The 27332-nt window shown below is 39.8% G+C and overlaps 1 protein-coding gene across 3 annotated transcripts in view; it reads right to left on the bottom strand.

Moving 5' to 3' along the window:
• The window catches only part of AP2B1 (adaptor related protein complex 2 subunit beta 1), a 127542-nt gene that overhangs the window by 81326 nt on the left and 18884 nt on the right, over positions 1 to 27332 (bottom strand). For all 3 annotated transcript variants that reach the window (XM_045985063.1, XM_045985065.1, XM_045985066.1), the window contains 6 exons: positions 25978 to 26113; positions 22847 to 23092; positions 5733 to 5923; positions 3293 to 3514; positions 2664 to 2784; positions 2441 to 2536 (listed from right to left, as the gene is read on the bottom strand). In XM_045985063.1, the coding sequence (XP_045841019.1) occupies positions 2441 to 2536; positions 2664 to 2784; positions 3293 to 3514; positions 5733 to 5923; positions 22847 to 23092; positions 25978 to 26113 (1012 nt within the window). The remainder of the gene's footprint in view (positions 1 to 2440; positions 2537 to 2663; positions 2785 to 3292; positions 3515 to 5732; positions 5924 to 22846; positions 23093 to 25977; positions 26114 to 27332) is intronic.

Raw genomic sequence — 27332 nt, 5'->3', positions numbered from 1 at the left:
GGCAGCGGCTTAATCCACTGAGCCACCCAGGCGCCCCCAGCATAAACTCTTAAAGACATCTAAACTTTCCAACAGGCCCTGCTCTCACAGCTAAGCATGAAACTAAAATTCATTTTTTTCACATCTGTCATATCTTTGGAACTAACTACAAGTTAAAAAAGGGTAAGATGCCCTGAAAGAATGCAACAGGTTGGTTTAGAGGCTACCCAGAAAGTCTACAACAATCTCCTCACTGGTTATTCCTCCTTCCTGTGGATGCTTAGTTAGAAACAGGCAATTATCACCTCTCCTGCCCCAGTGACTGTGTTTGGGCCAGGAAACTCTTTCCAACTGATAACCTTCATGATTGAAACAGGTCTAGGAAAAGTGCTCCAGCAAATGCAAGCAACCTAAGAGAGCATCAGCTAGAAGGCAGGAGACTTGAAGGCTGATTTTACTCACTTCCAGATAAAGTTCATTCTTCACATACCCTCATATTCCCACCAGTGCACCCAAGTCAAAGAAAGAAGGGAAAGCTATCAGAAGTTTAACCCTTCCCAGAGAGTACGGATTATTTTTCCATATTAGTCACAAAACACGGCATTAACAGCCTCTAGGAATCCAGATGGAGAATGCTTTCTAGTAATTCCAGGGATAGAAAAATCTCTTTTAACTTCGGAATGATACAATTTTGTATGATTCTTTGGAGCTTTGCCAAGGAAATAAAAAAGACAATGACCGTCTGGCAATGAATAGCACAAAATTAGTCTTTATGCTACTAAAATCTCTCTGAAAATTAAGTAAGTGGGTAAGAAAAGGAATAAGAAAAGAAAAAAGAAGATAAGAATGTGAAGAGGGGTGAGAAAAAGAAGATGTAATGCATCAAGACCCAATAATCAGACATCCCCGTTTCTCAGTGGAGCAACAGAGTACATTGCGCCCCTGAAGCAACTAATATCTATAAGAACCAGGAGCAGAAACCAGGGTGAATGAGTGTCTTGCTCCAACCACTGGACTGCTGAGTGACTTATCGACGGTAACTACGTGAAGCAGCCCTGTCTCAAATAAAAACAAGGAGGGCCGATCAGAACATGCCTTTCACAGATGCCTCTCTGACACGGCATCTGTTTCCTTCCGTTCCCAAGAAGTACTGGACAGACTGTACAAATTATTTTAGTATCCTTGAGAAATCATATGGTCCAACCCTCTGACTCTAAGCAGAACTGCACACAGTCAAGTAGCAAGAAGAAATAAGGAGCTCTGACTCCACCCCATCACATCCAACAGAGGCCTTCATTAATCCCAATGCATTTCTGAAAGATGAACAAACAGAGGATTGGAGACTAATGAAGCAGGGCAGTGTAAGCTGCAGCCCCTAACACCAACTGGAAGGCTGCAGGCAAACTAAAAATCAATCTGCCCTGGAAGATCACAGACAGGCTCTTTCAGAGGGCATGGAAGTAAAGATCAACTCCCTGCCCTAAAGCAGAAACCTGTTGGTCAGCGGCCCTGCCTATGCTCACAGAAGTCCTGATCGACCTTTTTGTTCTCTCATCCTTAAATATAAATGGGTTGCAATTTATTATATGTGTGTTATGCACCTCAAAAAATTACATACAGACATGCAACAGTCACCATACGCTACTCCAGATAATTAAATTTAAACTGCAGACACAAAACACTATAATTCATATCCCCAGAGACTCAAGAAGTTATTGCAATCACACAAAAAAGAAATGCTGCAAGAGAAGTACCAATAAGAAGAAAGAGCTATGAAGAGAGGCCCCATCCAATGAATGATGGCTGTGCTGAGGCCAAACAAGGAGTACGCCAGACTGAAGCAAGTGAGAGGACAGAGGACCGGGAGACAGAAGTGTCCAGGACAAAAGAAGGTTTACAGGTTTGATACTATGCTTGAAAATCTGGAAGAAGACACAGATGATATGAAAACACGCAATGCAAGGGGGAAAAAGGCCATTATATAAACTCCAGAACAAAACAAAAGACGCCATAAGAAAATATAATAATCTGTATTATACCAACTCTACAAATTTGGCCACAACATGCATAGAAAGTTTTGCAAGCCTTTAGTTGACAGAACAATAAATGAAGGCATATTATCTCAATTTACAGAGATAATACAGGAACAAAAAAAACCTCATGATAGAACTACTGGAAAATAGGAGGGTTCAAGCACAAAGGTGGGACCCACAAACTGTTATTTAACTCACAGCACAAAATCAACAGATAATATCTATTATCGATAAATCAATAAATACCGTATTATTTAGAAATACGGAAGCAGAAGAGTAACTGAAACAAGGAGTTAAAAATGATTCCCTCTAGGAATTTTAACTATGTGTTTTATTATTTTAAAACATTTTTAAAAATGCATTTTAAAAAAAGGATTGAGAACACTCTGAATCCTGTGATGTCATCAAAACAACCAACAGACACTTGCCTCCACTTTGATGGCGCACCGCCCGATGGCCCGCACAGCCTTGCGAACAAAGTCAACATCCACTTCTGTAGCATATTCCTTTAACTCTGCCAGAACCTGTTAAAATCCAGAAGTGGACAATCATTAAGGATTCTCAAACACCGATTTCATGGCTGAGCTGCTTCTGAAGGCCAGACCTTAAGATCTAAGTGATTTACAAACTTGAATCTCCTTGAAGTCTGACCTGAGCAATGTTGGCTTGGGATGCTAAACGTATCATGATGTCCAATTTCTCTAGTTTAACATAGATGGGATCATTGTACTTCACAAAGAAGACTTTGATTTCCTGCTTCAAGATTTCAGGCCTGTGGTACACAGAAATACATTTGATAAGGAAGGTGAGACATGTATTACTATATCCTCCTAAGTCTGTATGAATAGCTAATCTGTGCTCCAGCCCCTCCACCCCAACCACCAAACCTCACAAACTTCCTTTATACTCCTCTAACCAGTTTCCCATTGGGCAGACGATTTTTAAGGGCTAGAGTACCTATTGCTAAAAAGTGCTGGAAGAACAACCATCTGGCTCGAAACGATGGCCTAAGCCAGATGAAGCAGGCACTAGCTGGTAGACTCCTAAGAGGCCCGCCCAGCAGAAAACAAACTGAAACAGTAGAGAAACACTAAGTATTTATCACAGGAACACTCCAAAAGCAACTCTTAGCCTCCTGATCGGGGCAAACTTCTCTGTCATACGACATTTTTATTTCCATATATTAAAAAGAACTTAACACTGGCCTCTGTAATACTGGTATTATCAAGCTTAACTCAAAAATCACAAACACTTTAATCACCAATTCACTGTTTTCCAACCTTTTCTGGACAATTAGATTGATATTCCTCAGGGCGACGTACTGCACCTCTGGCTCCCCAGACAGCAAAGTGACAAGTGGAGGGGCCAACTTCTTCAGCAGCATATTGTAGTAGTCAGAGTCCTTGGGTAACAACTCTAGAAACTTCATTAGGACTTTTACCGCTGAAAGCACCACTGCTGAGTTGGCATGAGATAGCCGGGGAGTTACACGCTCACAGATGCTGAGGGCAGAAAAGGAAAATTAACATCCTGAATTATAATTTCCTTGCTCAATCCAACCCATTGTGTATCGTCAGAGTCCCATGGCCCAAGTATCAAGAAAGTAGAGAATCAGTTGGAAAAGTCAAAGCTCTGTGTGTAGACAAAACTGGGATCCTACACTGTCTGCAAACTACAGACAAAATAGGAATGTCAGAAGACTTCAGGAAACCAGCCATAAGGGATGCTCAAACTGGAAGGAAACTAGGCAATACCCCCAAACACTTGAGGCTCACACCATTTACCCTCCTGTTTTATAGTCTTCTCCGTTTCCCCATATCACATAAGGGCTCCTTGCCTCACAACCCGTTTCTCTTCAACCTACAGGATGTCAAATTAATTTTTAAGAGATACGTCATAGTGAGAGATACCAACTGGGACTAAAGGTTTCATAAGATGCAAAAGAAGGTGAGTTGAACAGGAAAACCACACAACCTCTTGTCTTCACAATCATAAGGAAATCTCTCAATTTTTTTTTTTTAAACATTTTATTTATTTGACAGAGATCACAAGTAGGCAGAGACAGACAGAGGGAAAGGGGGAAGCAGGCTCCCTGATGAGCAGAGAGCCTGATGCTGGCTGGATCCCAGGACTCTGAGATCATGACCTGAGCCGAAGGCAGAGGTTTTAACCCACTGAGCCACCCAGGTGCCCCTCTCAAAGGGTTTTTAAGTAATAGAACACCATTGCAATATTCTCCCAAACCCTTCCCCCATTCTCCTAACCCCCGCTATGTACACTTAAAGGCTTCACTAAACCTTGAGTATATAATTATCTTTTGAGGGTTCTTCAGAAATTAATCTAATTTTGATAGCTCTTGGGCAACATGAGAAGCTAGGTGATTACTTAGCTGAGGATTCAAGATAAGTAAGTGGGGTTCCTCTCCCTTCCTCCAGTATCTAACTGGCTGACTCCCTGACCTCCCTCAGGTCTTTTTACAAATGCCACCTTCTCAGCAAGGCCTTCCCCAGCCTTTTACAAAATACACTCTTTATCCCCAAATGTCCAGTATTGCTTAGATCTCCTCCCTACTTTATCTTTGCTGTTAGTGCTTATCATCCTCTGACATGTTATACATTGTATTATATATACCTCTGCCCCATCCCTCAGAATGAGTGTTCCATGAGGGCTGCGATTCTGTGGACAGTATCCTCAGGGCCTAGAACAATGCCTGGCATGCAGCACAGACTCAATAAATATTTGCTAAGTGAATGCACAGACAGTGGGAGATGTCAATGACCAAAAAAAATAAAATTCTATATAAAGTTCTTTCCATAAGATATTGTACTTTTTTTAAGATACTTGTACTTTTGATAATGGAAAGAAAGGATCAGGGTGACTCAGCTTTACTTAGGTCCAGAGGTAACAATTTCCCAGCCAAGTGAAGAGAACGTGTGTTACGGTACCTTGAGCTTCAGCCAGGCAATGAAGGTTCTTAACTACCATAATTAAAATATGTCAACTTTAATGAAGAGCTAACATTTCTTCCGAAGTACTTTACCTACTACAGTGCCTACAGACACAGAATACTCAATAAAAATTGGTGGTAAGTCTAACTCCATAAACTAAAAATGTGTGTAGGTGCATATGAAATTTAATAGTCAATTTGTGATGGTCAAAGAAAATTTATTAACAGGGAACTTGGTAAAGGGTTGAGCAGAACAATCCAGGTGCACCTTCCAAAATCTTTTCCAAATTCAGAATGACACAATTTCTGTATCTAATGAAAGACACCATATGCTCTGCAGGCTTCAATACATCTTCTCCACCTCTGAATTATAGGTATAGCTCAGCTCAGTAACTATTATCAAGCCACTTACTATGTAGCTAACAGGATGAAAAGTTTGTTGCTACACTCAAAAACTCTTGTGTGCCAAATGGCCAGGAACTGCTGTATTGGGAGATGTGGGACCACAATGAGGGAGATTTTAGCAGAAAGTAACTGCAGTATTCAAACGAGAAATGAAAAACACGCATCTTTTAGGAAGAGCTATTTTTGCATGGTTCACTCCACCACCTAAAATGTTCCTAAATCCAGTGAGAAAATACCACAGGGATAGCAATAGCTACCCCATAAGCCACTGATCTTTGCCAACGTAAGACACCCTTATTCTAATACAGACAGTAGAACTACTCAAATGGGCAAGTCTCCCAGATACTCTCCAGGAAAACAGAACTGACCTCTGAGCCTCCCGGTCATCTTTAGGGTTGTAATTAGATAGGCAGTCCAAGATGAAAATCTGGCCCCATTCAGTGCACTCATTCAGGGCTGTCAGCAGCTTGTTAATGTTCTGTGGGTTCAGATCGAGTAGGTTGCTGTTTGGGTGAGATTCACTGATTTCAGATAATGCTGCTACAGCATTAGCCACCACCTGGGAAAGAAAGAGACATGACCTTGATTTACCAAGAAAAGTACAAATATAAACAAACACTTAAATCTTCTCTGGATCACTTCATTGATCTCAACTCATAACTATTTCTGAACATTTCACCTAGTCAGCTAGAAACATAAACTGCTTTCAAAACATGTATTAAACCACCAATGATGGCATATATAGCTTCCTGGTGGTCAGGAGCCCAGAAAACAATTCATTTATTTGCAGATAGCCACACATAATTTGCTATTAAGACATTAATGTTTTAATAATTAATAATTTTAGTCAATAATTTTAATATTTTAAATTAATAATTGAATAATTTTTTCAAAGCAAAACAAATTTATTCCTATGTATTTTTCTTTTTTATTTTTAAAAAGATTTTATTTATTAATTTGACAGAGATCACAAGTAGGTAGAGCAGCAGGCAGAGAGAGAGAGGGGGAAGCAGGTTCCCCACTGAGCAGAGACCCCGATGCGGGGCTCAATCCCAGGACCCTCAGACCATGACCTGAGCTGAAGGCAGAGGCTTAACCCACTGAGCCACCCAGATGTCCCTATTCCTATGTATTTTTAAATACCCAAACAATAATATCTACTTCATTCACATATACATGCATTTGTAAACAGCAGAAAATATGCATGGGGATGATATACATCAACTTCACAAATGTCGTGACCCCTACAGAAAAAGGAAGGAGCAAGAGACCATGTATGAAGCTTTAGCTATGGTTGCAGTGTTTTGTTTTTTTCTCCTAAGAGGAAAAAATTTATTTTGGAGATATATACACTTCTATATGGTTCCATAAAGTCAGCCCACAAACTGACTAATCCCTGTCCAGATTAGATTAGGAATTTTAAATTTATTTATATTTTTTAAAATTTTTATTTTTTCAATGTTCCGAGATTCATTTTTTTATGCACCACACCCAGTACTCCATGCAATACATGCCCTCCATAATATCCACCACGAGGTCTTCCCCCTCACCCAGCCCCCTCCTCTCTAAAACCCTCAGTTTGTTTCTCAGGGTCCACAATCTCTCATGGTTCGTCTCCCCCTCCAATTTCGCCCAATTCCTTTCTCCACTCCTTCACCCAATGTCTTCTAAAATTATTAAAATTTAATCATTTTAAATTAATAAATAATTTTATAATTTTTATCTTTAGAATCAAGACATATGAACAGTTTTTTTTTTAAGATTTTATTTATTTATTTGACAGAGAGAGATATCACAAGTAGGCAGAGAGGCAGGCAGAGAGAGAGAGGAGGAAGCAGGCTCCCTGTTGAGCAGAGAGCCCGATGTGGGGCTCGATCCCAAGACCCCGGGATCATGACCTGAGCCGAAGGCAGAGGCTTAACCCACTGAGCCACCCAGGCGCCCCAAGACATATGGACAGTTTTAAGATAAATGAAGTTTAAACATGTACATCAGGCAGGCAAAGGACTGCAAATTTTAGAGCTATATGGGTGTGCTTGTTTTTGGGGGGGTGGTGATACTGTCAATCATGTCACGAGTCTCACAGTAAGAAAATGTGAGCTCGAAATCTTGACATCCTGGGAGATGTTCCTCATCTGAAACCTGGAGATAATTTAATCTCACAGATTAGTTGTAGTTTAAGGATCAAATCAGATGACACATGTATAAGTGCTTCCTGTAAAGCCTTAGGCAAAGTTTAGGTGATCAGATAAGTCATCAAGACGAAGTTGCACAGTTTTTCACATTAACATCTCTGAAACTGAGATGCATTTTATAATCAAGGGCATTGTCCGTTGGGGGTGCCTGGATGGCTCAGCCAGTTAAGCATCCAACTCTTGGTTTTTGTCTCAGGTGGTGATCTCAGGGTCATGAGATTGAGTCCATGCGGGGCTCCACACTCAGCGCAGAGTCTGCTTAAGACTCTCTTTCCCTCTCCTTCAGCCCCTCGCCCACCTCATGCTCGTATGTGCACTCTCTCAAATAAATAAATCTTAAAAAAAAAAAGGTATGTCAGTTTAATAAGAAGCACATTTCTTTCCAAGTAATACAGAAAATAATAAGGCATCTTATAATCAATGCCATCTCAGAATCAATAAAATACCGCAAATATAACATTTCAGGCAGTATAATATATGAAAAACTGCTACCAACTATAAGAAAGTAAACTTGTAGGGCACCTGGCTGGCTCAGTCAGTTAAGCAACTGATTCTTGATTTCAGCTCAGGGCATGATCTCAGGGTTGTGAGAGCAAGCTTTGTGTAGCACGCCACACCGAGCATGGAGCCTGCTTAAGATTCTCTCTCCCCCCTCTCCCATCCTTACCCTTGCTCACATGTGTCAGCACTCACTCACTCACTCAAAAAAAAAAAAAAAAAAAAAAAAGGTAGTACAATTGCATCCTGACTTACAGATCTGGCAATCCACATTAGTTACAAGGAAAAAAGTGAACACTCTTTATGAAAATTATAGAGCATTTCTGATATAACTAATACATTTATAGTCAATGATGCTTAATTTAAAAACTGCAAGAACACCCAAAACACAACACACACACAAAACTATACTATGGTCTACACAATTGAATTTAAAGTCATATTTTTAAAAAGTACTCTCTATGCCCAATGTGGGGCTCAAACTCAACCCCGAGAACAAGAATCACATGCTCTACGGACTGAGCCGGTCAGGCACCCTGAAAACCATATTTTGCAGTGAAGCTCCCAGATGTTACTAAAGACTAGCAAGGTAATGTTAACTATCAATGAGATGTGGTAAGAGACAGCAGCTTCAGTAATTACGCACATTAAAATGTTCTCAAAAACATCAGCTCATTCTTGGTTTTTACTAAAGTGCCTTCCTAAAAGCTTGAGAAACTAAGAGTTGTGTAATTATCCTTTTGCCAACAAGTGAAGAAACATAGCAGCCACAATGCAACTACTGATTTCAGTAGTCAGCTTATCTGAGTAGTCTGCAGATGATCCCAAAAGATAAATGTCTAGAGAATATGATTTTTTAATCATATAATGCACTTAAGGCATAAAAGGTGTATGTCACGGAGTGCCTGGGTAGCTCAGTCAGTTAAGTGACCAACTCCTGGTTTCAGCTCAAGTCATGATCTCAGGATCATGATCTCTGCTCAAGTGGGATCAAGCCCTGAGTCAGGTTCCTCCCTCCACGCAGAGTCTGCTTGAGATTCTCTCTCTCCCTCTTCCTCTGCCCCTCTCCCCACTCACATGAACATGCTCTCTCTCTCTGATAAATAAATTTTTTTTTTTAAAGATTTTATTTATTTATTTGACAGAGAGAAGATCACAAGTAGGCAGAGAGGCAGGCAGAGAGAGAGGAGGAAGCAGGCTCCCGGCGGAAATCTTAAAAAAAAAAAGTACAATGGTACAAATCTAATCATCTTCAGCTACAACTTAGTGACCATAAAATTCCAAGATGAAAAATCAAAGGCTCCCTTTAAGTATGATTATAGTATGATATGATTTTACTGTTATTAAGAAAAATCAGGAAGAGGAGTGCCTGGGTGGCTCATTGGGTTAAGCCTCTGCCTTCTGCTCAGGTCATGGTCTCAGCGTCCTGGGATCCAGCCCCACATTGGGCTCTCTGCTCAGTGGGGAGCCTGCTTCCCCGCCTCTCTGCCTACTTGTGATCTCTCTCTGTCAAATAAATAAAATCTTAAAAAAAAAAAGAAAGAAAAAAAAAGAAGAATTATCTAGTCCACCTACCACATGGTAGCATGCATAAAGCTCTTTTCTGACTTCATTTTTGTTTGCTATCATCAAGCATGGGATTCAGTGACAAACAAAAGGCATAAAGAATGACATACTAATCCCCTCCATCATCTCAGGTGCTTTACATGCAGAGAAAAGACATTTCCCATGTACTATACACTTGACAGACCTGATTATGGATAAAGGATCAAAATGTCATATCAGAAGACCAAATGCCTGTTTTCAACTATTACTGCCAACATATGCCCAATCTTAGTTACTGGCTGTCCAAGAATAAAGTGTCCTACCACAACTTACCATTTCTGCCAGTTAAATCATTTTGATGTTAAAAAAAAGATTACAGGGGCGCCTGGGTGGCTCAGTGGGTTAAAGCCTCTGCCTTCGGCTCGGGTCATGATCCCAGGGTCCTGGGATCGAGCCCCATATCTGGCTCCCTGCTCGGCAGGGAGCCTGCTTCCTCCTCTCTCTGCTGCCTCTCTGCCTACTTGTGATCTCTGTCTGTCAAATAAATAAAATATTAAAAAAAAAAAAAGATTACAGATTAAATATAAAGTCTGTTAATAGGAAATGTAGAAAAAGAAAAGGTCAGAACTGAGGGAATTTAAAAAAGCAATGTGGAGGAAAGAGAACAGAAGGATGCTGAACAGAATGAACAATTAGAATTCCTCTGTCATTATCATAGGCAATTAGAAATTAAACCAAGTGTATAATGTGGCTAATGAAGTATATGTTCTGGTGGCAAAATAGGCAATTTCCACTCATTATCACATTAAAACAAAAAAGGAAATAGAGAAAAGTAAATCTAATTAAAAGATCCAGAGAGACCAGATTATAGGATTATGTTTAGAAAAGTCGCACTTAGAAAAGAGATTACTGCCAAACAGTTCCTGAGCCAATGGCCAACCAGAGAAAAATGCATCCCCAATAACAAAATTCTGTTCCTCTAAAACGTCAAGTTCCTTCTGTTCTACCTTTCCACTTTCATCTCCTAATCCTCATCGGCTGTTATGATTTCAGAAACATATGAAGGTGAGCCCGTAGGGATTGCTTAGTGTTCTCCTGGTCTCACCCTAATAGAAACTTATAATAAGCTAGTCATACCGAATGTGTAGACAGAGAAAAAAGACACTTCAAGACAGCAACTGGGTAGTTAGGATATATAGGACAGCTCACCTGTCAACGTTTATGCTCTGTTTCTTCGGAATTTTGTATTATGTACACAGCACATACATTGTCTATTTCTAAAACTTTAAAAATAATAGATTGAAACTTAAAATTTACTTCTTCTTTCCAGAAAGATTACTCCAGACAGTAATTCAACATCACAAAGGACAAATCTAACCCCTGCAGTACTGTGTACTAAATATACCTGTGAACTAAAAAGGTTATGTTTCTTTCACTTGAACCATCACTCTGATTTGAACTAAGACTCACATGCATAACATTTCTCCCCTAGAAAACTGGCATTTCTCTTAGGATAAAACACTGCCAGAAAGAGAACAAGAGCCTCTTAACTATAATCTCAAAAAAACCCTACAGTTCTCAATAAAGAGAGTCTTTTTTTCCCTTTACATTTTATTTTTGAGTAATCTCTACAGCCTACATGGGGCTTGAACTCACAACCCTAAGATCCAGTGTAGCATGTTCCACCAACTAAGCCAGTCAGGAAAAGAGTTTCTAAAGAAGTTTTGCTTAAAAATGAATGAATAGGGTTTCTAAAATGAGTTTTCTCAACTAATAAATTAGTTGATGTATAAAAAGTTGGCATCTAGGTTACAAAGGAAAACATATATACTGTAAAAAAAAATTTTTTTTAATTCATCTTGTCTCCCAATTATGGTGTCTCTTAGGGAGACTGCAAGTAAACATTCCTCCTCCCTACCCCACCACTGTAGACCTAATCTGTATACTTTATACAGATATTAGACACAAACATCTATGTACATACTTAGGTACAAAAGCATACATATATAGATGCATATAAAATCACATTCCCTACTAGACAAATCTTTCTCTGCTTTAACTACAGACTTCTCTTCAAGGTGATCATTCCTTATGGATCCTTGGAGTCTGCTTAGTTTGGTTTTTTTTTTTTTAAACATAAGCAATTTGTGGTTTACTTTCTACTATACCTAATAGAGAAGGCTGTACAAAGAGATAAAAGGCAGTAACTGCTTAAACATATTGAACACTTACTATGCACCGTTAACCCCAACAGCAACTGAGGTAGTTGCTATCAAAATCCACCTATTACAGATAAGGAAACAGGTTTCCTCTTTTTTTATTTTTTTTTTAAAGGTTTATTTATTTATTTGAGAGAGGCATGCTTGCACAAGCAGAGGGAGGAGAGGATCTCAAGCAGACTCCCTGCTGAGTGCAGAGCCCAATGTAGGACTCAATCCCAGGATCCCGAGATCATGACCTGAGCCAAAATCGAGAGTCAGATGCTTAACCTACTGAGCTACCCAGTCACCCCAAGGAAACAGGCTTTAAAAATGAATTTATAAATCACTTTAGAGAAGTTAGTGACTTGCTTAGTAAACAGCTAGAAAGAGATAGTGCTTGAATATGAACTCCAGGTTTGAGTCTGATTCCAGTTTCTGAGTACTAATCATTCTGCCTCTAGCATAAGTGCCAAGAGCCAAGTGGCAGGAGCTGTGAACTTCAGCTGGGGGAAAAGGGGAGAAAAAAAAAAATCAAGAGATGGGGAAGGATAATATAATTGAAACATTATTTCCAGGCAAAGGTGACATGCAGATTTATACAAGGAGAAAAATGTAATCTTCTACTTTATATATATTTCAGAGATAATTACCTCCTGACCACACTTAAAGAGGCAAAATTTACTATCCAGCTATAAAATCTGACTTATAAGCTACCCCTATCTGATATGTACCAACTGAGAGAATGTAAATTTCACCTCACTTTTTTAAAAAAGGGGCAAGCTAGAGCTGTGGATATGGTTAAAAATGATCCTGTAAAAAAGAACTCTCGAAGGGAAATGTAGGTCTACAGAAGGACTGGAGTGTCACAGACAGAAGCTCCTTTATGAGAAATCTCCCACCCATGCCCCAGTCCCTTTGAATGACTTTCATTCTGCACCTTCATTTCCATACCCTCAGAACCCAAGACAAGAGATCACTTTCCAGTATAGTGACTTCCCCCAATTAACAAATTACTACTTAAAGAACGTTCATTTCCAGCAATGACCTTCAAGGTTACATACTCTGAACAGATTTCTACTTCAGTTTTCCTGTTCCATTTACAATCCTTTGGGCTGATACCCTAAAGAATTAAATCAAGTGAAAGCAGAATAAATGACCGAAACTATTATGCCAAAATATACAGGTGGTATATGTTTTTATCTTCTTAAAAATCAGCAACCTAGGACTTTCACTTTCTATTTCACAGAGCTGCCCCAAATGAGGTGTTAAAGCATGAGGCAATGTTTATTTGTTCTAAGCATGTGCCTGTCATTATCGGCTCCTTAAGGACACAATGACTATGTGGTACCAGTTAATTTTCTTCCCCTCAAATAAGTAAAACAGAGCTCCGACTTCAATCCAGCACACATTCAGAATGCCAGCAGATAATATGCCGATTACATTACATTCTATAATGTGCCACCATTTGCCCTCACCTTCCCAGGAATAAGGAAGTTGAGTCAACACAGCTCATTATGACAAGAAGGTCTGCATACATGGTAACAAGATTTACAAATAAGACTCAGTAAAATTCATTACTTAAGGTGGCTTAAGATACGGTCTGATAAAATGAAAGTATTCTCAAATCCAAAGTGCTACAAGTAGGTATCTACAAGTTCACAAAAGGTACTCCTAACAACCAGAGTTACTTCGCCCACAAACCCTAAAATTACACTAGAGCAAGGTGCAACAGCAACAAAACAAAAAATTTATTATCACACCACTATTATCTTCCTTTTGAGAGCAAAGTAATCCCTGCCACATTAAGAGTCTTGAGATCATCTTGAAGAGTACACTAAGGAAGAAATGAGCTGTGATCTTTTGGGGCACTATGTACAACAGATTCAATTTTCCAGAACCTGCTGACGAAAACTGCTTTAAAGTTTTATCCTTGAGGGGCACCTAGGTGGCTCAGTTGATTAAGTGTCTGCCTTCAGCTCAGGTCAAGATCCCAAGGTCTTGGGATTGAGCCATGCATCAGACTCCCTGCTCAGCGGGAAGCCTGCTTCTCCTTCTCCCTCTGCCATTCCCCCTGCTTGTGCTATCAAATAAAATTAAAAAAAAAAAAAAAAAAAAGCATATTCTTGAATAATTACCTTTTAAAAGTAACTCTGCAATGATGTAGTCAGTAACACTGTAAATACACCTAGGTTCATTTGTGGGTAAGCTTCCCTAGGAATTACCCTAAAAGACAATGTCTGGCTTTAAATAACACATACAAGAAAAAAAAAAATTTTTTTTTTAAAGATTTTATTTACAGGGCGCCTGGGTGGCTCAGTGGGTTAAAGCCTCTGCCTTTGGCTCAGGTCATGATCCCAGGGTCCTGGGATTGAGCCCCGCATTGGGCTCTCTGCTCAGCAAAGAGCCTGCTTCCCTTCCTCTCTCTCTGCCTGCCTCTCTGCCTAGTTGTGATCTCTCTCTGTCAAATAAATAAATTAAAAAATCTTTAAAAAAAAAAAAAGATTTTATTTACTCCTTTGACAGACAGAGATCACAAGTAGACAGAGAGGCAGAGAGAGAGAGAGAGAGGAGGAAGCAGGCTCCCTGCTGAGCAGAGAGCCTGATATGGGGCTCAATCCCAGGACCCTGGGATCAAGACCTGAGCTGAAGGCAGAGGCTTTAACACACTGATCCACCCAGGCGCCCCGAAAATTAAATCTTTTAATAATAAATTTGCAATTGAAAGATTAACCCTTCTAAAATTATTAATATCCAACTCCACAATGACTGTACAATATAGGCCATAAATGGTAGTTAACTTATGAAGGGCTTCCTCTACACCAGATTTAAGATTAAGTGCTTTGCAAGCCCTCTATCCTTCAATGTTCACAACGATCCTATGAAAGAAATATTATTTATTACCTCCACTTGGTATGTAAGGATAAGAAGTTTAGGGAGCTAAGAAATGACAGAACCAGGACACAAACCCAAGTGTTCTGGTTCCAGAGCTTGAGTTTTAACCACTATGCTACACAGTACTGGGCAGGGGGGAGTAACATTTTATAATTACAAAGCACTTTTTTGTTTTTGAGATACTTTTCATACAGTGTGAGTCAACTCTTTATAAAAAGAAGTAATTAAATGCAATTTGGTATTTTGGACTGAATCCTAGAATAGCAAAAGGACATTTGTGTTGAAACAGGTGAAATTCAAACAAAATCTGTACTTTAGTTAATAATAATGTACCAATGCTAATTTCTTAGTTTTTGACAAATGTGCCATGGTTATATAAGATGTTAACATTAAGTGACACTGAGTGAAGAATATATGAGAACTTTCTGTGCTATCTTTGCAACTTTTCTGTAAATCTAGAAATATTCCTCCCAAATGAGATTAAAAAAAAACAACAAACCTATAAGTTGGTAATAATTGGTAAAATAAAAACCAATAGTGAATTTTTTTTTTATTTTTTTAAAACATTTTATTTATTTATTTGACATAGAGAGAGATCACAAGTAGGCAGAGAGGCAAGTAGGCAGGCAGAGAGAGCGGGGAAGCAGGCTCCCTGCTGAGCAGAGAGCCTGATGTGGGACTCGATCCCAGGACCCTGAGATCATGAGCTGAAGGCAGTGGCTTAACCCACTGAGCCACCCAGGCACCCTGAATTTTTTAAAAGAAGTGAAAATCACAGAAAGATTTTTCCAGAGTTTATTATAAAGGAAAACAAAAACATCTGCTTCTCCAGTAAGCAGAGACGGAAAAGAATTCAGACCAACCAGTGGGAAATTCAAGAGCTGGGCAGTCAGCTTTATATCAAAGCAGCCCTCAAGGATTCTACTTACTCCAACCCTGCAGAAACTAATGGTGGATCCTCTTTTAGTACCAAATATAACATTACTCACTTGGGAGAACCCAGACAGACTGAATATATTACCTCCCACATTACTGTTATTAAGTGCCTACCACAAACTGACACTCTCACACATGCCTAAAATTCTACCAGCTCTAAAACTCCTTTATAAACTTCTGGCATGAAGGGCATTATCCATTTCTAATTTCACTTATGTATGAAATTCTACTTTAAAACTCTCTTACTTATTAATATACATTTAGGGATAAGAGAAATCATACAAAGTACTAAATTAAATGAAGTCATTATGTTTTTCTATGTGTTCTAGACCTAACTTTCACAGAAAATTTAATATAGCCCACAATGACATCATTTATACTGATAAAAATCCTTGCATTCATGGGGCACCTGGGAGACTCAGTGGGTTAAAGCCTCTGCTTTCGGCTCAGGTCCTGATCCCAGGGTACTGGGATCTAGCTCTCTGCTCAGCAGGGAGCCTGCTTGCCCCCACCCCGCCCCGTCCCCCCCCAACCCCGCCCCATCTCTGCCCGCCTTTCTGCCTACTTGCGATCTCTGTCAAATAAATAAAATAAAATCTTTAAAAAAAAAAATCCTTGCATTCACAAAACGACCTAGAGACTTAAGTTTTTCAATATGTATCACCTTAGACTGACAACAAACCACAACACAACTTTCTAAGGCCTAAATAAAATCTATAATGATCAAAGTACGCAATGTTAGCTCTGCTCCTCAGTAGTTACAGTATATTAAGCACTTAGCAAATATCAGGCATTAAATTTTTAAATTACTCTTCTTATTTGAAATAATCGAGTAAAACAGGCATTGTCACACTCATTTTACGATGAGGAAACTGAAGCTCATTTTAAACAATTGCTCAAGACAACGTTTTTAGTGAGCAGCCACACCAGGACTCAAAACAGCAGCCACTCTGGCCCTGAAGGTCATATACTATCTCCATAAACCAAATTTTTGCAATTTAGCACTACTGGATATGGGGATGGATTACTGTTTGCCGTAAGGCACTGTCCTATACATTATAGGATGTTTAAAGTATCTCTGGACTCTACCTACTAGATGCCAGTAGCACCTCTCCCATTAGTTTAACAAGCAAAAGTTCCCACATATTGTCGAACGTCTCCTGGGGAGCAAAACCGCTCTCCGTTGAGAACCGCTGTCATGACACCCTGCTGCTTCTACATGCTGGTGTTGGGGATGGTCACCAAAAAGATGTGCCTGGCAACTGACCTGTGAGCTGGAACAGAGTCCCTGCCTTGGAGGCTTCTCATCCTACACCTGTCCTTGGAATGGGGATTCTACTTGTCTTTCACCTGCATGGTATATGTGACTGAACCCAGCTAAGGCCTCTTTATAAACTTTTAAGATTTGGCAGGCAGGTGTGAGGATCCAGGCTATCTTGCTGCTGCCCAAACGCAAGCCTTGTGTGTCAGCTCTCTTCGCTTATTAGAACTGCCACCTACCAACTTGGAGTAGCCTGCCTCTTTCTTTGGTCTCTCTCTGCCCTCCACTTAAAGGGGGCTGGTTTGAGATTACACCACAGAAGCTTCCAGAAAAATGTGTAAGCCTGATGATTCACAGACCTGTACCCCTGGGGCAAATAATACATTGTATGGTTATAAAAATAATTAAAAAAAAATAAAAGGGAGGAAACTGAAAGAAAAAAAAAGCTGCTTCCGTAAGTTTACAAACCAACAGCTGGATAGCACACAGTTAAAGTATACAGTTTTTCTGAGAAGAGGTTATTTTTCATAAAACAGCTTTCTAGAGTAAGTTCTAATCAAAAGAAGCTGGTGGTTTTAGCTAGAACCTTTGCTAACGGCTATTGCAGGTCAAGCTGAGGCAATTCTGAGAACATACTACTTGTCGAGAACACTCAGCAAACAGAAACAGGTTTTTTACTTATTTAGTATTTTGAGCTTGGCAGACAGATGCAGAGCAGTGCAAGAGGGCTTCCTGGAGGCAGCTCTCAGAGTGATGGAAGCAGAACCGAGAGGGCCTGGAAGACAGAGATCAAAGGTGCAAGTCCCTAAGCCAAAGGGAAGGACTCAGGAGAACAGAGTTCACACAAAAAAGCAAACACTGCTCAGTGGGGGCTGAAGAGAGAGTCTCTGGAGTGGCTGACTCTGGCATGCACGTGTTAATAGAAATCAGAATACCTAAAAGCCTCAGAGGGGAGGAAAAAACATAGTAAGGAGGGATGTCTGGGTGGCTCAGTCGGTTAAGCTGCTGCCTTCGGCTCAGGTCATGATCCCAGAGTACTGGGATCGAGTCCCGCATCGGGTTCCTTGCTTGGGGGGAGCCTGTTTCTCTCTCTGACTCTGCTGCCACTTTGCCTGCTTGTGCTCTCTGACAAACAAATAAATAAAATCTAAAAAAAAAAAAAAAAAAGAAACAACATTGTAAGGAGGATAAATCCTAGCATGTGGGCAAAAAGCTACAGAAGAGTTACTATTGCTCAAAAGCACTTTTTTTCTTGTAAGTATACACTTAGTGGAAATTTTAAAAATTCTGACAACTGGGAAGAAATCATGGGAGCTATTTTCCTGTAGCTCCAAAGTGGTTCCTCATTCTGGATACAGGTTTACTTTCAAAATGAATAATAAAACCTGCATCTGAAAATAAGTTTGGCTCTAATCGCTCAGGAAAGATTGTACTATATGAGTTTCCACAGCTATCAAAGTAATCAGGACATTTTAATTTAATATTGTAGCAGTAATGTTAACCTTTGCCTGACGTCTACGTCATCATTACAGGAGCAGCACCAATCACTCTCGAGAGCTCCCATAAGCCAAGTACTTGAATATGTGCTTTTGTATGCAAGAGCTCAAGAAATACTCCTGACACCTGTCTACGATGGTTCCACTCATTCAACAGAAGAGGAAACAACTCAGGGAAGTTGAGCTAGAATTTAACAAAGAATTTTTTTTACTTTCAAGTCTATCTTTTCTCTTTCAAATATTATTGCTATGAAAGATTGCTCTAACTGGTATAAATGGCTTAACTGCAGGAAAATGAGGTGTGATCTACCACCTTCTACCCCCCAGGAAGAGAATGAAAACATTAAAGTTCTCCTACTTGCTGCAAGGTACACTACACCCAGGAATCAGCCTGGAGATCCACAAAAGCCCCAAAGTATTCAGATCTTGATCAATATTTTCCTCTCAGATTTCAAAGTCACTTCTGCAAGTGTTCAGGTGCTCTCACATCTAGGATGCCCTTCTGAAGTGAGCTCTAAGAAAATTACTAAGGCAGAACCCCTTGGAAACGGTCGTTTTGCAAGAGATTCTAATATTTGCTGTTGCAGTGCTGCCACCATGTGGAACAACTTCTGGAAAAGTGGAACAAAATTACTCCTCAGGAGCAGTAAGAGGACTCCTACCCATCATCTGAGTAAGAGCACTGAGAGGATTCCCACAGTAAAACAGATCATTAAAGGCCTTCATATGTTCAAAATTTTCACCACTTTGAGAAAATAAAACAGTTCTAAATGCATATGTGTGAATATACACACTAAATTCTATCATATGCATACATCCATGAAAGCAGTGACCAATAATGGGCACTGGGACCCAGAACTAGGTTAGAGTCCTGGCTATGTTACCACTAGCTGTCAGACTTTAGGAAAACCTTGATCTCTAATATGGAATAACCTCTACTTCACAAAGAGGATATGAGAACTAACTAATATAACTAACTGGCATAGAATGCAATCAAATTTAAATTCCCTTTTTCCTAATGACACATGGTCATCATAAGCCTTAGGAACTTCTTAGGTGTTTGAGCTACTACATTTTACATTCATGCACTCCTCTGTTCCCTATTAATAGTATTTGACCCAGCTGACAAAAAAGTAAAATCAGTGGCCTAAATGTTAGTTCTAATACTTTAGGTAAAAAGCAGGATATCCAGTTTGAGACGAAAAGTATGGGCTCAAGATTAAAAACAGGCCTGTATGTCTGTTGACTATCTTAATCCAAGCTTTTCAGTTCTTCATTAAAACAAGCATGAAGAGTTCAAAAAATGATCTGAATGTAAGGCCCGGATAGGAGTAGGGCAAGCATGGCACACCCCACTTTCAGGCTTGTGCGGGTACAGACTGACACCTAAATGTGAGTACCGCCTTAAATTTTGCACCCTGTATGCCTTGCTAGCACTCAGTTGAACAGTATCAGGGAAAAGTTCTGCTACTGAGAAATCTCACAAGAATCACAAAGATTTTCTATTTAGAGGGCAACAGGTCCAACGATAATTAATGCCGATACCTGCTCTAAGAAAATTGGCAATAAAGACGGCAAAACAAAAGTCATTTCTTAGGACGCCTGGGTGGCTCAGTTGGTTGAGCATCAGCCTTCAGCTCAGGTCGTGATCCCAGAGTCCTGGGATGGAGTCCCACATCGAGATCCCTGCTCAGTGGGAAGTCTGCTTCTCCCTCTCCCTCCGCCTGCTGCTCCCCCTGCTTGTGCTCACTCACTGTCTCTGACAAATAAACAAATTAAAAAAAAAAAAAAAAGTAATTCCTGAAACAGTCTCTCAAAATCTATCAAGGAGCCTTAAATTTTCTCTAAAAGTTTTCTCGAAGATAACTGAGTGTAATATAACATTATAGTAAACTATAATGCTCTTAAAATTTCTTAACCTGTTTTTACTACAACAAATCAGGAAGTATTTGGAGGGAGTTTCAAAGAGACCCACTGATGAGTTGCCTGTTTAAATTCTGTACACATAGGTATAGTGTGGGAGAAAACAGCTAAAGACAAGACTGGCACGGGTTGATAAAGATTGAATCTGGTGGGGCGCCTGGGTGGCTCAGTGGGTTAGGGCCTCTCTGCCTTCGGCTCGGGTCATGATCCCAGTCCTGGGATCGAGCCTCATGTTGGGCTCTCTGCTCAGCAGGGAGCCTGTTTCCTTCTCTCTCTACCTGCCTCTCTGCCTACTTGTGATCTCTGTCAAATAAATAAATAAAATGTTTAAAAAAAAAGATTGAATCTGGTGATGGTAAATGGGTTCATTTTATTTATCTATTGTTTTCATTTAGTTACCCTAACTTTGAATATATTTGAAAATTCCCATTATAAAAAGTATAAATAAATAATGTATAAATACATGTATTACTTGAGAGTATAGTGGGCTGGACAAAAACCAGTTCCTCCTCCACAACGAAAACTTAAAATAAGTCAAATTAGGCTTGTTCCAGATCATTCCATCCTCTCAACTAATCTGCATAAAGATCCAAGTGCTTGGGAACAACAAACGAACAACAAAACAAAAAAACTCTTTACTAATGGGGCGTGTGGGTGGCTCAGTGGGTTAAAGCCTCTGCCTTCAGCTCAGGTCATGATCCCAGCGTTCTGGGATTGAACCCCGCATCTGGCTCTCTGCTCAGCGGGGAGCCTGCTTCCCTTCCTCTCTCCCTGCCTGCCTCTCTGCCTATTTGTGATCTCTGTCTGTCAAATAAATAAAATCTTTTAAATAAATAAGTAAATAAATAAACCTCTTTACTAAACCATCAGTTAGCCCCTATCCCTCATCATCTAATTTTATAGGTTCTATTTTGAAGAATTTACACTGGTATAAAAATGCCTTTTTTCTCCCCAAACTGGAATTACCTATGAGTTAGAACTCATTTTCATCTCACTCCACTCCACACTCTGAGCCCCACTGAATATGAGTGCACGATATCCTGCACATCTGGAACCCTGAAACCCAGAAGCATGGAGCCCAAACTCTTATCTTCTCATTTGTCTTCAAGTAGAAAATTTCAAAGACAGCCGCTCAGGGTAAAAGTGACTCAAAAGCAACACCAAAACACAACTTGGGACCAGCTAAACATTCTATAAATAGACACAAATGCCTTATAAATTTCTTTCTTTACAGAATTTTTAAAAAAAGGTGACACATGGTCCTACTTGAGGGAAAAAAGGAAAGGTTGAATCTTCTAATACTGCTGGTAATACCTTTCAGAAGTCATGGTTTAAGCACATACACACCCACACCAACTTCTGTGCCTAGACGGTAGCTAGAAGATTCCTGATGGTAGTTAGTACTATAATACCTTTAAAAAAAAAAAAAAAAGTGGCTTTCTTCATCCTTTGACTTTGACACTAAACTTAAAGGCTCATAAACAGAAAAAAGAATAAAATGACCCAAATGAAATACCAAAACAGAGATCTGAGCACATGATTCGCAAGTGAGAGACAATGTCTATTTCAAGGGCAAATTCCAACTCTATTTCAAAAAGTTCAACAAAGAAAGTATTCAGAGGTGATCTACTGATTAACTCAAAGTTATTCACCTCCAAGTAAATACTGCATTGGGAAAAAAGGGGAAAAAAATGGCCACATTCCTCTGCCTTCTCAATAATGGTACCTAGTGATCAATCATTCCATTCGAATGAGCTCCAGTTACTAGCAGAGTCAACATACAACTTGGGACTTTCTCCCTTTCATTATAAGGACAAAGTTAAAAATATTAATAAGAGAAATAAAAGATCCCCAGACGTTGAAGTATTATGTTCTAGCTGCCAAACATTTAGAACATAAGCTGGCAGAAAGAATTTTGTCCTAGAATTTTCCTGTAGAAGATTGCATTACAATAATCAGGCAATAAATATAACTTTGTTCCTATTTCTACACTACCACAAAAGACCAAAAACATCGGAAGAAATAATCCTTTAAAAACTGACATAAATTTAAGGTAAAACCCTTTTAAAAAATGATGAAAGAACCAGTTTTTGAGGAAACACAGGGGTAGATATGATACAAAGATTTGCTTTAAGACCCCTGTATTTGGGGCGCCTGGGTGGCTCAGTGGGTTAAAGCCTCTGCCTTCAGCTCAGGTCATGACTCAGGGTCTTGGGATTGAGCCCCACGTCGGGCTCTCTGCTCAGTGGGGAGCCTGTTTCCTCCTCTCTCTCTGCCTGCCTCTCTGCCTACTTGTGTTCTGTCTGTCAAATAAATAAATAAAATCTTTAATTTAAAAAAAAAGACCCTTGTATTTTAGTATTTGGTTTTCATTTCAGAAAATACCTATTGTGTGAGACATAATTTGAGGGACACAGAGAATTCATGTTTCTCATAGCTAACCTGTTTCAATGCCCCAAAGATTTGTTTTAAACAGACTTTTTAAAGGAACCTATTCTAAGTACTGCTCTCTTTATAAAAGCAGAAGCTTATTACCATTGGATTTGAATCTGCTATGAGATCCCGCAGAGAATCCAGAAATCCCTGATCTTCCACCATTTGGGCATTGATATCATGGAGTTTTGCCACACAGACTGCTGCTGTTTTCCGAACATAGGGATCTTCATCCTTCAAGCACTTGCGGAGAGGCTCACAGAGATATTCTGTAATCTTGTCCACCCGGATGCACCCCATGGTCCTGACTGCTAAGGCCCGAATTAGAGGATTGGGATCTTCACAGTCCTTTAAAAAAGAAAAAAAGAAAGAAAGAAAAACAATCATTGACAACTACAGGTGTACATGGTGACTAAAGGTAAACAGTCTTATTTCTATAAGCCACAAGAGAACACGTCCTTAATGTAAGCTTCCAGTTATGTTCTGTATGGTAACACTGATCTAATGCTTTTGTTTCCTAAGTACAAATCTTAGTTGCCTATTTAAGAGCTTAGGTTAGGGCACCTGGGTGGCTCAGTTGGTTAAGCAACTGCCTTCGACTCAGGCCATGATCCTGGAGCCCCAGGATCCAGTCCCAAATAGGGCTCCCTGCTAGCAAGGAGTCTGTTTGTCCCTCTGACCTCTCTCCTCTCATGCTCTCTCTCTTTCTCATCCTGTCTCTCAAATAAACCAATAAAATCTTTAAAAAAAAAAAAAAAAGAGAGCTTAGGTTAGGAATTCATTTAACTATTTTACAAACACAATGAAGAAACGCTCAGCAGGATTCAATCAAGGAGTAGGTGGAAGCTTAGTGAGCTGGTATTATTATTCCCGTGGCTATTAGTGGACGTGCCTTAACAACAGAGAAAAGAAATGAGGAAATGGAAAGATGTGTCCCACCCCAGAGTCAGCCTGTAAATACCAAGCAGAGAGAAAAGAGGGCTGAACTTTCTGGGGCCTACAGCCAAAAAAGCAAAGGAAAACAGAAACTAGTTTAGGGCTGACCTAAGTGTCTGGAGTTAAGTAGCAGAAAGGGCCCTCTGAAGTACCTTCTTTTTTAATTAAATGAGGGGTTATTTATTTATTTTAGAGATTTTATTTATTTATTTGGTAGACAGAGATTACAAGCAGTCAGAGAGGCAGGCAGAAAGAGAGGAGAAAGCAGGTTCCCCGCAGAGCAGAGAGCCCAATGCAGGGATCGATCCCAGGACCCTGAGACCATGACCTGAGCCGAAGGCAGAGGCTTCAACCCACTGAGCCACCCAGGTGCCCCTATTTATTTATTTTAAAATAATCTCCACACCCAACATGGGGCTAGAACTCATGACCCCAAAATCAAGTCACATGCTCTACCAACTAAGCCAGCCATGTGCCTGAACATTCTCCTTTATTAGCAAATGCTTCCAAATACAGTACAGAGAGAATGCTCCTTATATTGCCTTACATTAAAAAATTTATTTAAATATTATAAACCTATGTACATGCTAACTTCCAAAAAATGTAAACTAAATTATCTTTCCAATGATGTAGTCCATCTATGAACCACCAGACAGAAAAAATGAAATGCTGTGTTCTGATTCTGTACTACATAGCTAAACACAGGAAAAGAACAAAAATTCCATGAGAAGAAAGCATAAGAAAAAGAAAGTTTGTTTTTCAAAACAGTCTAATAGAAGCTAATTTTAGAAATGCTGTTTTTGTTTATTTATTTTTAAAGATTTTATTTATTTATTTGACAGACAGAGATCACAAGTAGGCAGAGAGGCAGGCAGAGAGAGAGAGAGAGGAGGAACCAGGCTCCCCGCTGAGCAGAGAGCCTGATGTGGAAGCTCGATCCCAGGTCATGACCTGAGCCGAAGGCAGAGGCTTTAACCCACTGAGCCACCCAGGTGCCCGTTTGTTCGTTTTTAAAGATTTTATTTATTTGAAGGAGAACACAAGCCGGGGGGGTGGGGTGGAGATCAGGGTACAGTCTCTGCTCAGCAGGGAGCCTGATGCCAGGCTCAATCCCAGGACCCTGAGATCATGACCAAGCCAAAGGCAGAGGCTTAACCCACTGAGCCACCCAGGCACCCCGGTATTTTTGTTTTTTTTAATGGAGACTAAATTTCTGACAGAGAAAAAAACACTAGTTAAAAAAAAAAAGATACATATTAATAGGAAACCACCTCATTATTATGTCCATCAAATCTAATGGCAGGAAAAATCTGACTACATATTCAATAATAAGAATCTTTTTAATGGTCAATTTTTTTAGGATGTGACAATAGTACTGTGGTTATGTTTTAAAAAGAGATCTTGGGGTGCCTGGGTGGTGCCATCAGTTGCGCACTGGGTCTCTTGGTTTCAGCTCAGGTCATGATCTCAGGGTTGTGAAATCAAGCCCTAAGTCTGGCTCTGAGCTCAGTGTGGAGTATGCCTAAGACTCTCTGTTCCCCCACCCCGCCGCACTGTGCTTACACACTCTCTCTCTCAAATAAATAAATCTTTAAAAAGAGATCTTATTCTGACAAATATAAGGATGAAATGATTTTTCACCTTTATGATGTTTGGGATTTGCTTTAAAATTATGCAGGAAGAGAAGGAATGGGAGTTAGGAGAGCATGTATGGGGAGAGTAAATTAAATAAGACTGGTCTTGGGTTGGTAACTACTGAAACTACAAGATGGGGATTTAGGAATTTTTAATACTATTTCCTCTACTTGAATATGTTTGGAAGTTTTCATAATAAAAAAATTGAGTGTTAACACCTATTAAGTAAAACAAAACAGAAGTACTCATTTCTGCAGTTTCCACTACTTCTGACCCATAAGCATAATTTCTCCAAAGATAAAACAGATAAAGCCCAGGTTACTGAAACTGCAATGATACTCCTAACCTTTGTCAGCCTGGCAAGGCAAAACACTGAGATTTCTTCACCTGGCTTTCTTCTCCCATCTGGCAAGGATGCACCAAGACCAGCTAACAGAAGGCTCTCCATATGGTTTGAACTGGATGACGAATGCTGGCATAAAGAATGCTTAAAAACATGAACACTCCTAGTCACTGTCAGTACTTCTCTAGAGGTCCTCTTTTGGAACAGAGGTGGCTTATTTGCAATGCAGACATTAACTATATCAAGAAACATTTCTGAAAAGGTTACTTGAGGCAGATGAGACTGGTCTTGAGTTCCTGGGAAGGGGGGGCAATGTTACCTTCACAAAGCTGTTGACAGCCATGATGGCCATGTCTGGCTGACTCTTGGCGTAGTTCATCAAATAGAGATAAACAAGTTTCTTTAATTCCAGGTTGTCGGTTTGCATACAGTTCACTACATCTGGAAACAGAGAACTGGAAGACAGGAGAAAAGAGAAAAGGAAAATGAATAGATGCTGGTGCCAAGCTATTGGATCGAAATGGCCTTATTTACCCAAAGTGATCTGATGCAAGGAAATACGTCCCCACTGTGGTAACAACTAAGACTGAAATGAATTTCTAAAGAAATTATAGTCCTGGTCCCAAGAAGGTCTCTAAAAATAGATTTAAGAAACTTTTCATTATGAAAATTTTCTAACAAACAAAAGTAGACAAAGCAGCAAAACGAACATATCCATCACCCAGCTGCAAAGAAGCATTAATACACATCCGATCTTGTTTCATATATATCCTCAATCCATTCTCCCTTCCCCCATCCCTATTCCAACTAATTGCTCTGGATTTTTTTTTTTTTTTTTTTAAGTAGGCTCTACACCCTTCAGGAAGCCCAACATGGGCTTGAACTCATAACCCTGAGATCAACCTGAGCTGAGATCAAGAGCTGTACACTTAATTTGACTGAGCCAGAGCTCCTGCTCTGGATTATTTTTAGCTAAATCCTAAACATTATATAATTTCATACATATTCTGGGCATATCTTTAGGGATTTTGTTTTAAAAAGCCACAATCTTTATCACACAAAAAAATTAACAGTAATTCTACATATCAATTCATTGCAGGTTCAAAGCACTATGGTTGCTATACTTTTAGTGTTCATGTTCTTCTATCCTTGGCCAGTGGGGACTTTTACTCAGCTATCTTCTGAGTCCCTATGATGCAGTCCTGCATTTTCACCAGTTTCCTCACTTTCTGGTAGGACACAATGCTCTACCTGGGATTACTTGGTACATTTCTAATCTCACAACTGAAACCAGTCATTTTTCTAAGAAGTCCTGATTCCTTTGTAGAATTTATTTCTTTATTCTTTTTTAAAAATTTCTTAATTCTTGGGGCGCCTGGGTGGCTCAGTGGGTTAAAGCCTCTGCCTTCGGCTCAGGTCATGATCCCAGGGTCCTGGGATCGAGCCCCGCATCAGGCTCTCTGCTCCACGGGGAGCCTGCTTCCTCCTCTCTCTCTGCCTACTTGTGATATCTGTCTGTCAAATAAATAAATAAAATCTTAAAAAAAAAAAAATTTCTTTATTCTTAACGTTAAAACTCAGACAAATGAGGGGCACCTGGGTGGCTCAGTGGGTTAAAGCCTCTGCCTTCGGCTCACGTCATGATCCCAGGGTCCTGGGATCGAGCCCCGCATC

This window comes from Meles meles, chromosome 18, assembly GCF_922984935.1.
Source record: "Meles meles chromosome 18, mMelMel3.1 paternal haplotype, whole genome shotgun sequence".
In the NCBI taxonomy this organism is placed as follows: Eukaryota; Metazoa; Chordata; class Mammalia; order Carnivora; family Mustelidae; genus Meles; species Meles meles.
The sequence above is the reverse complement of the archived record's forward strand: the minus strand, read 5'-3'. Positions and strand labels throughout refer to the sequence as shown.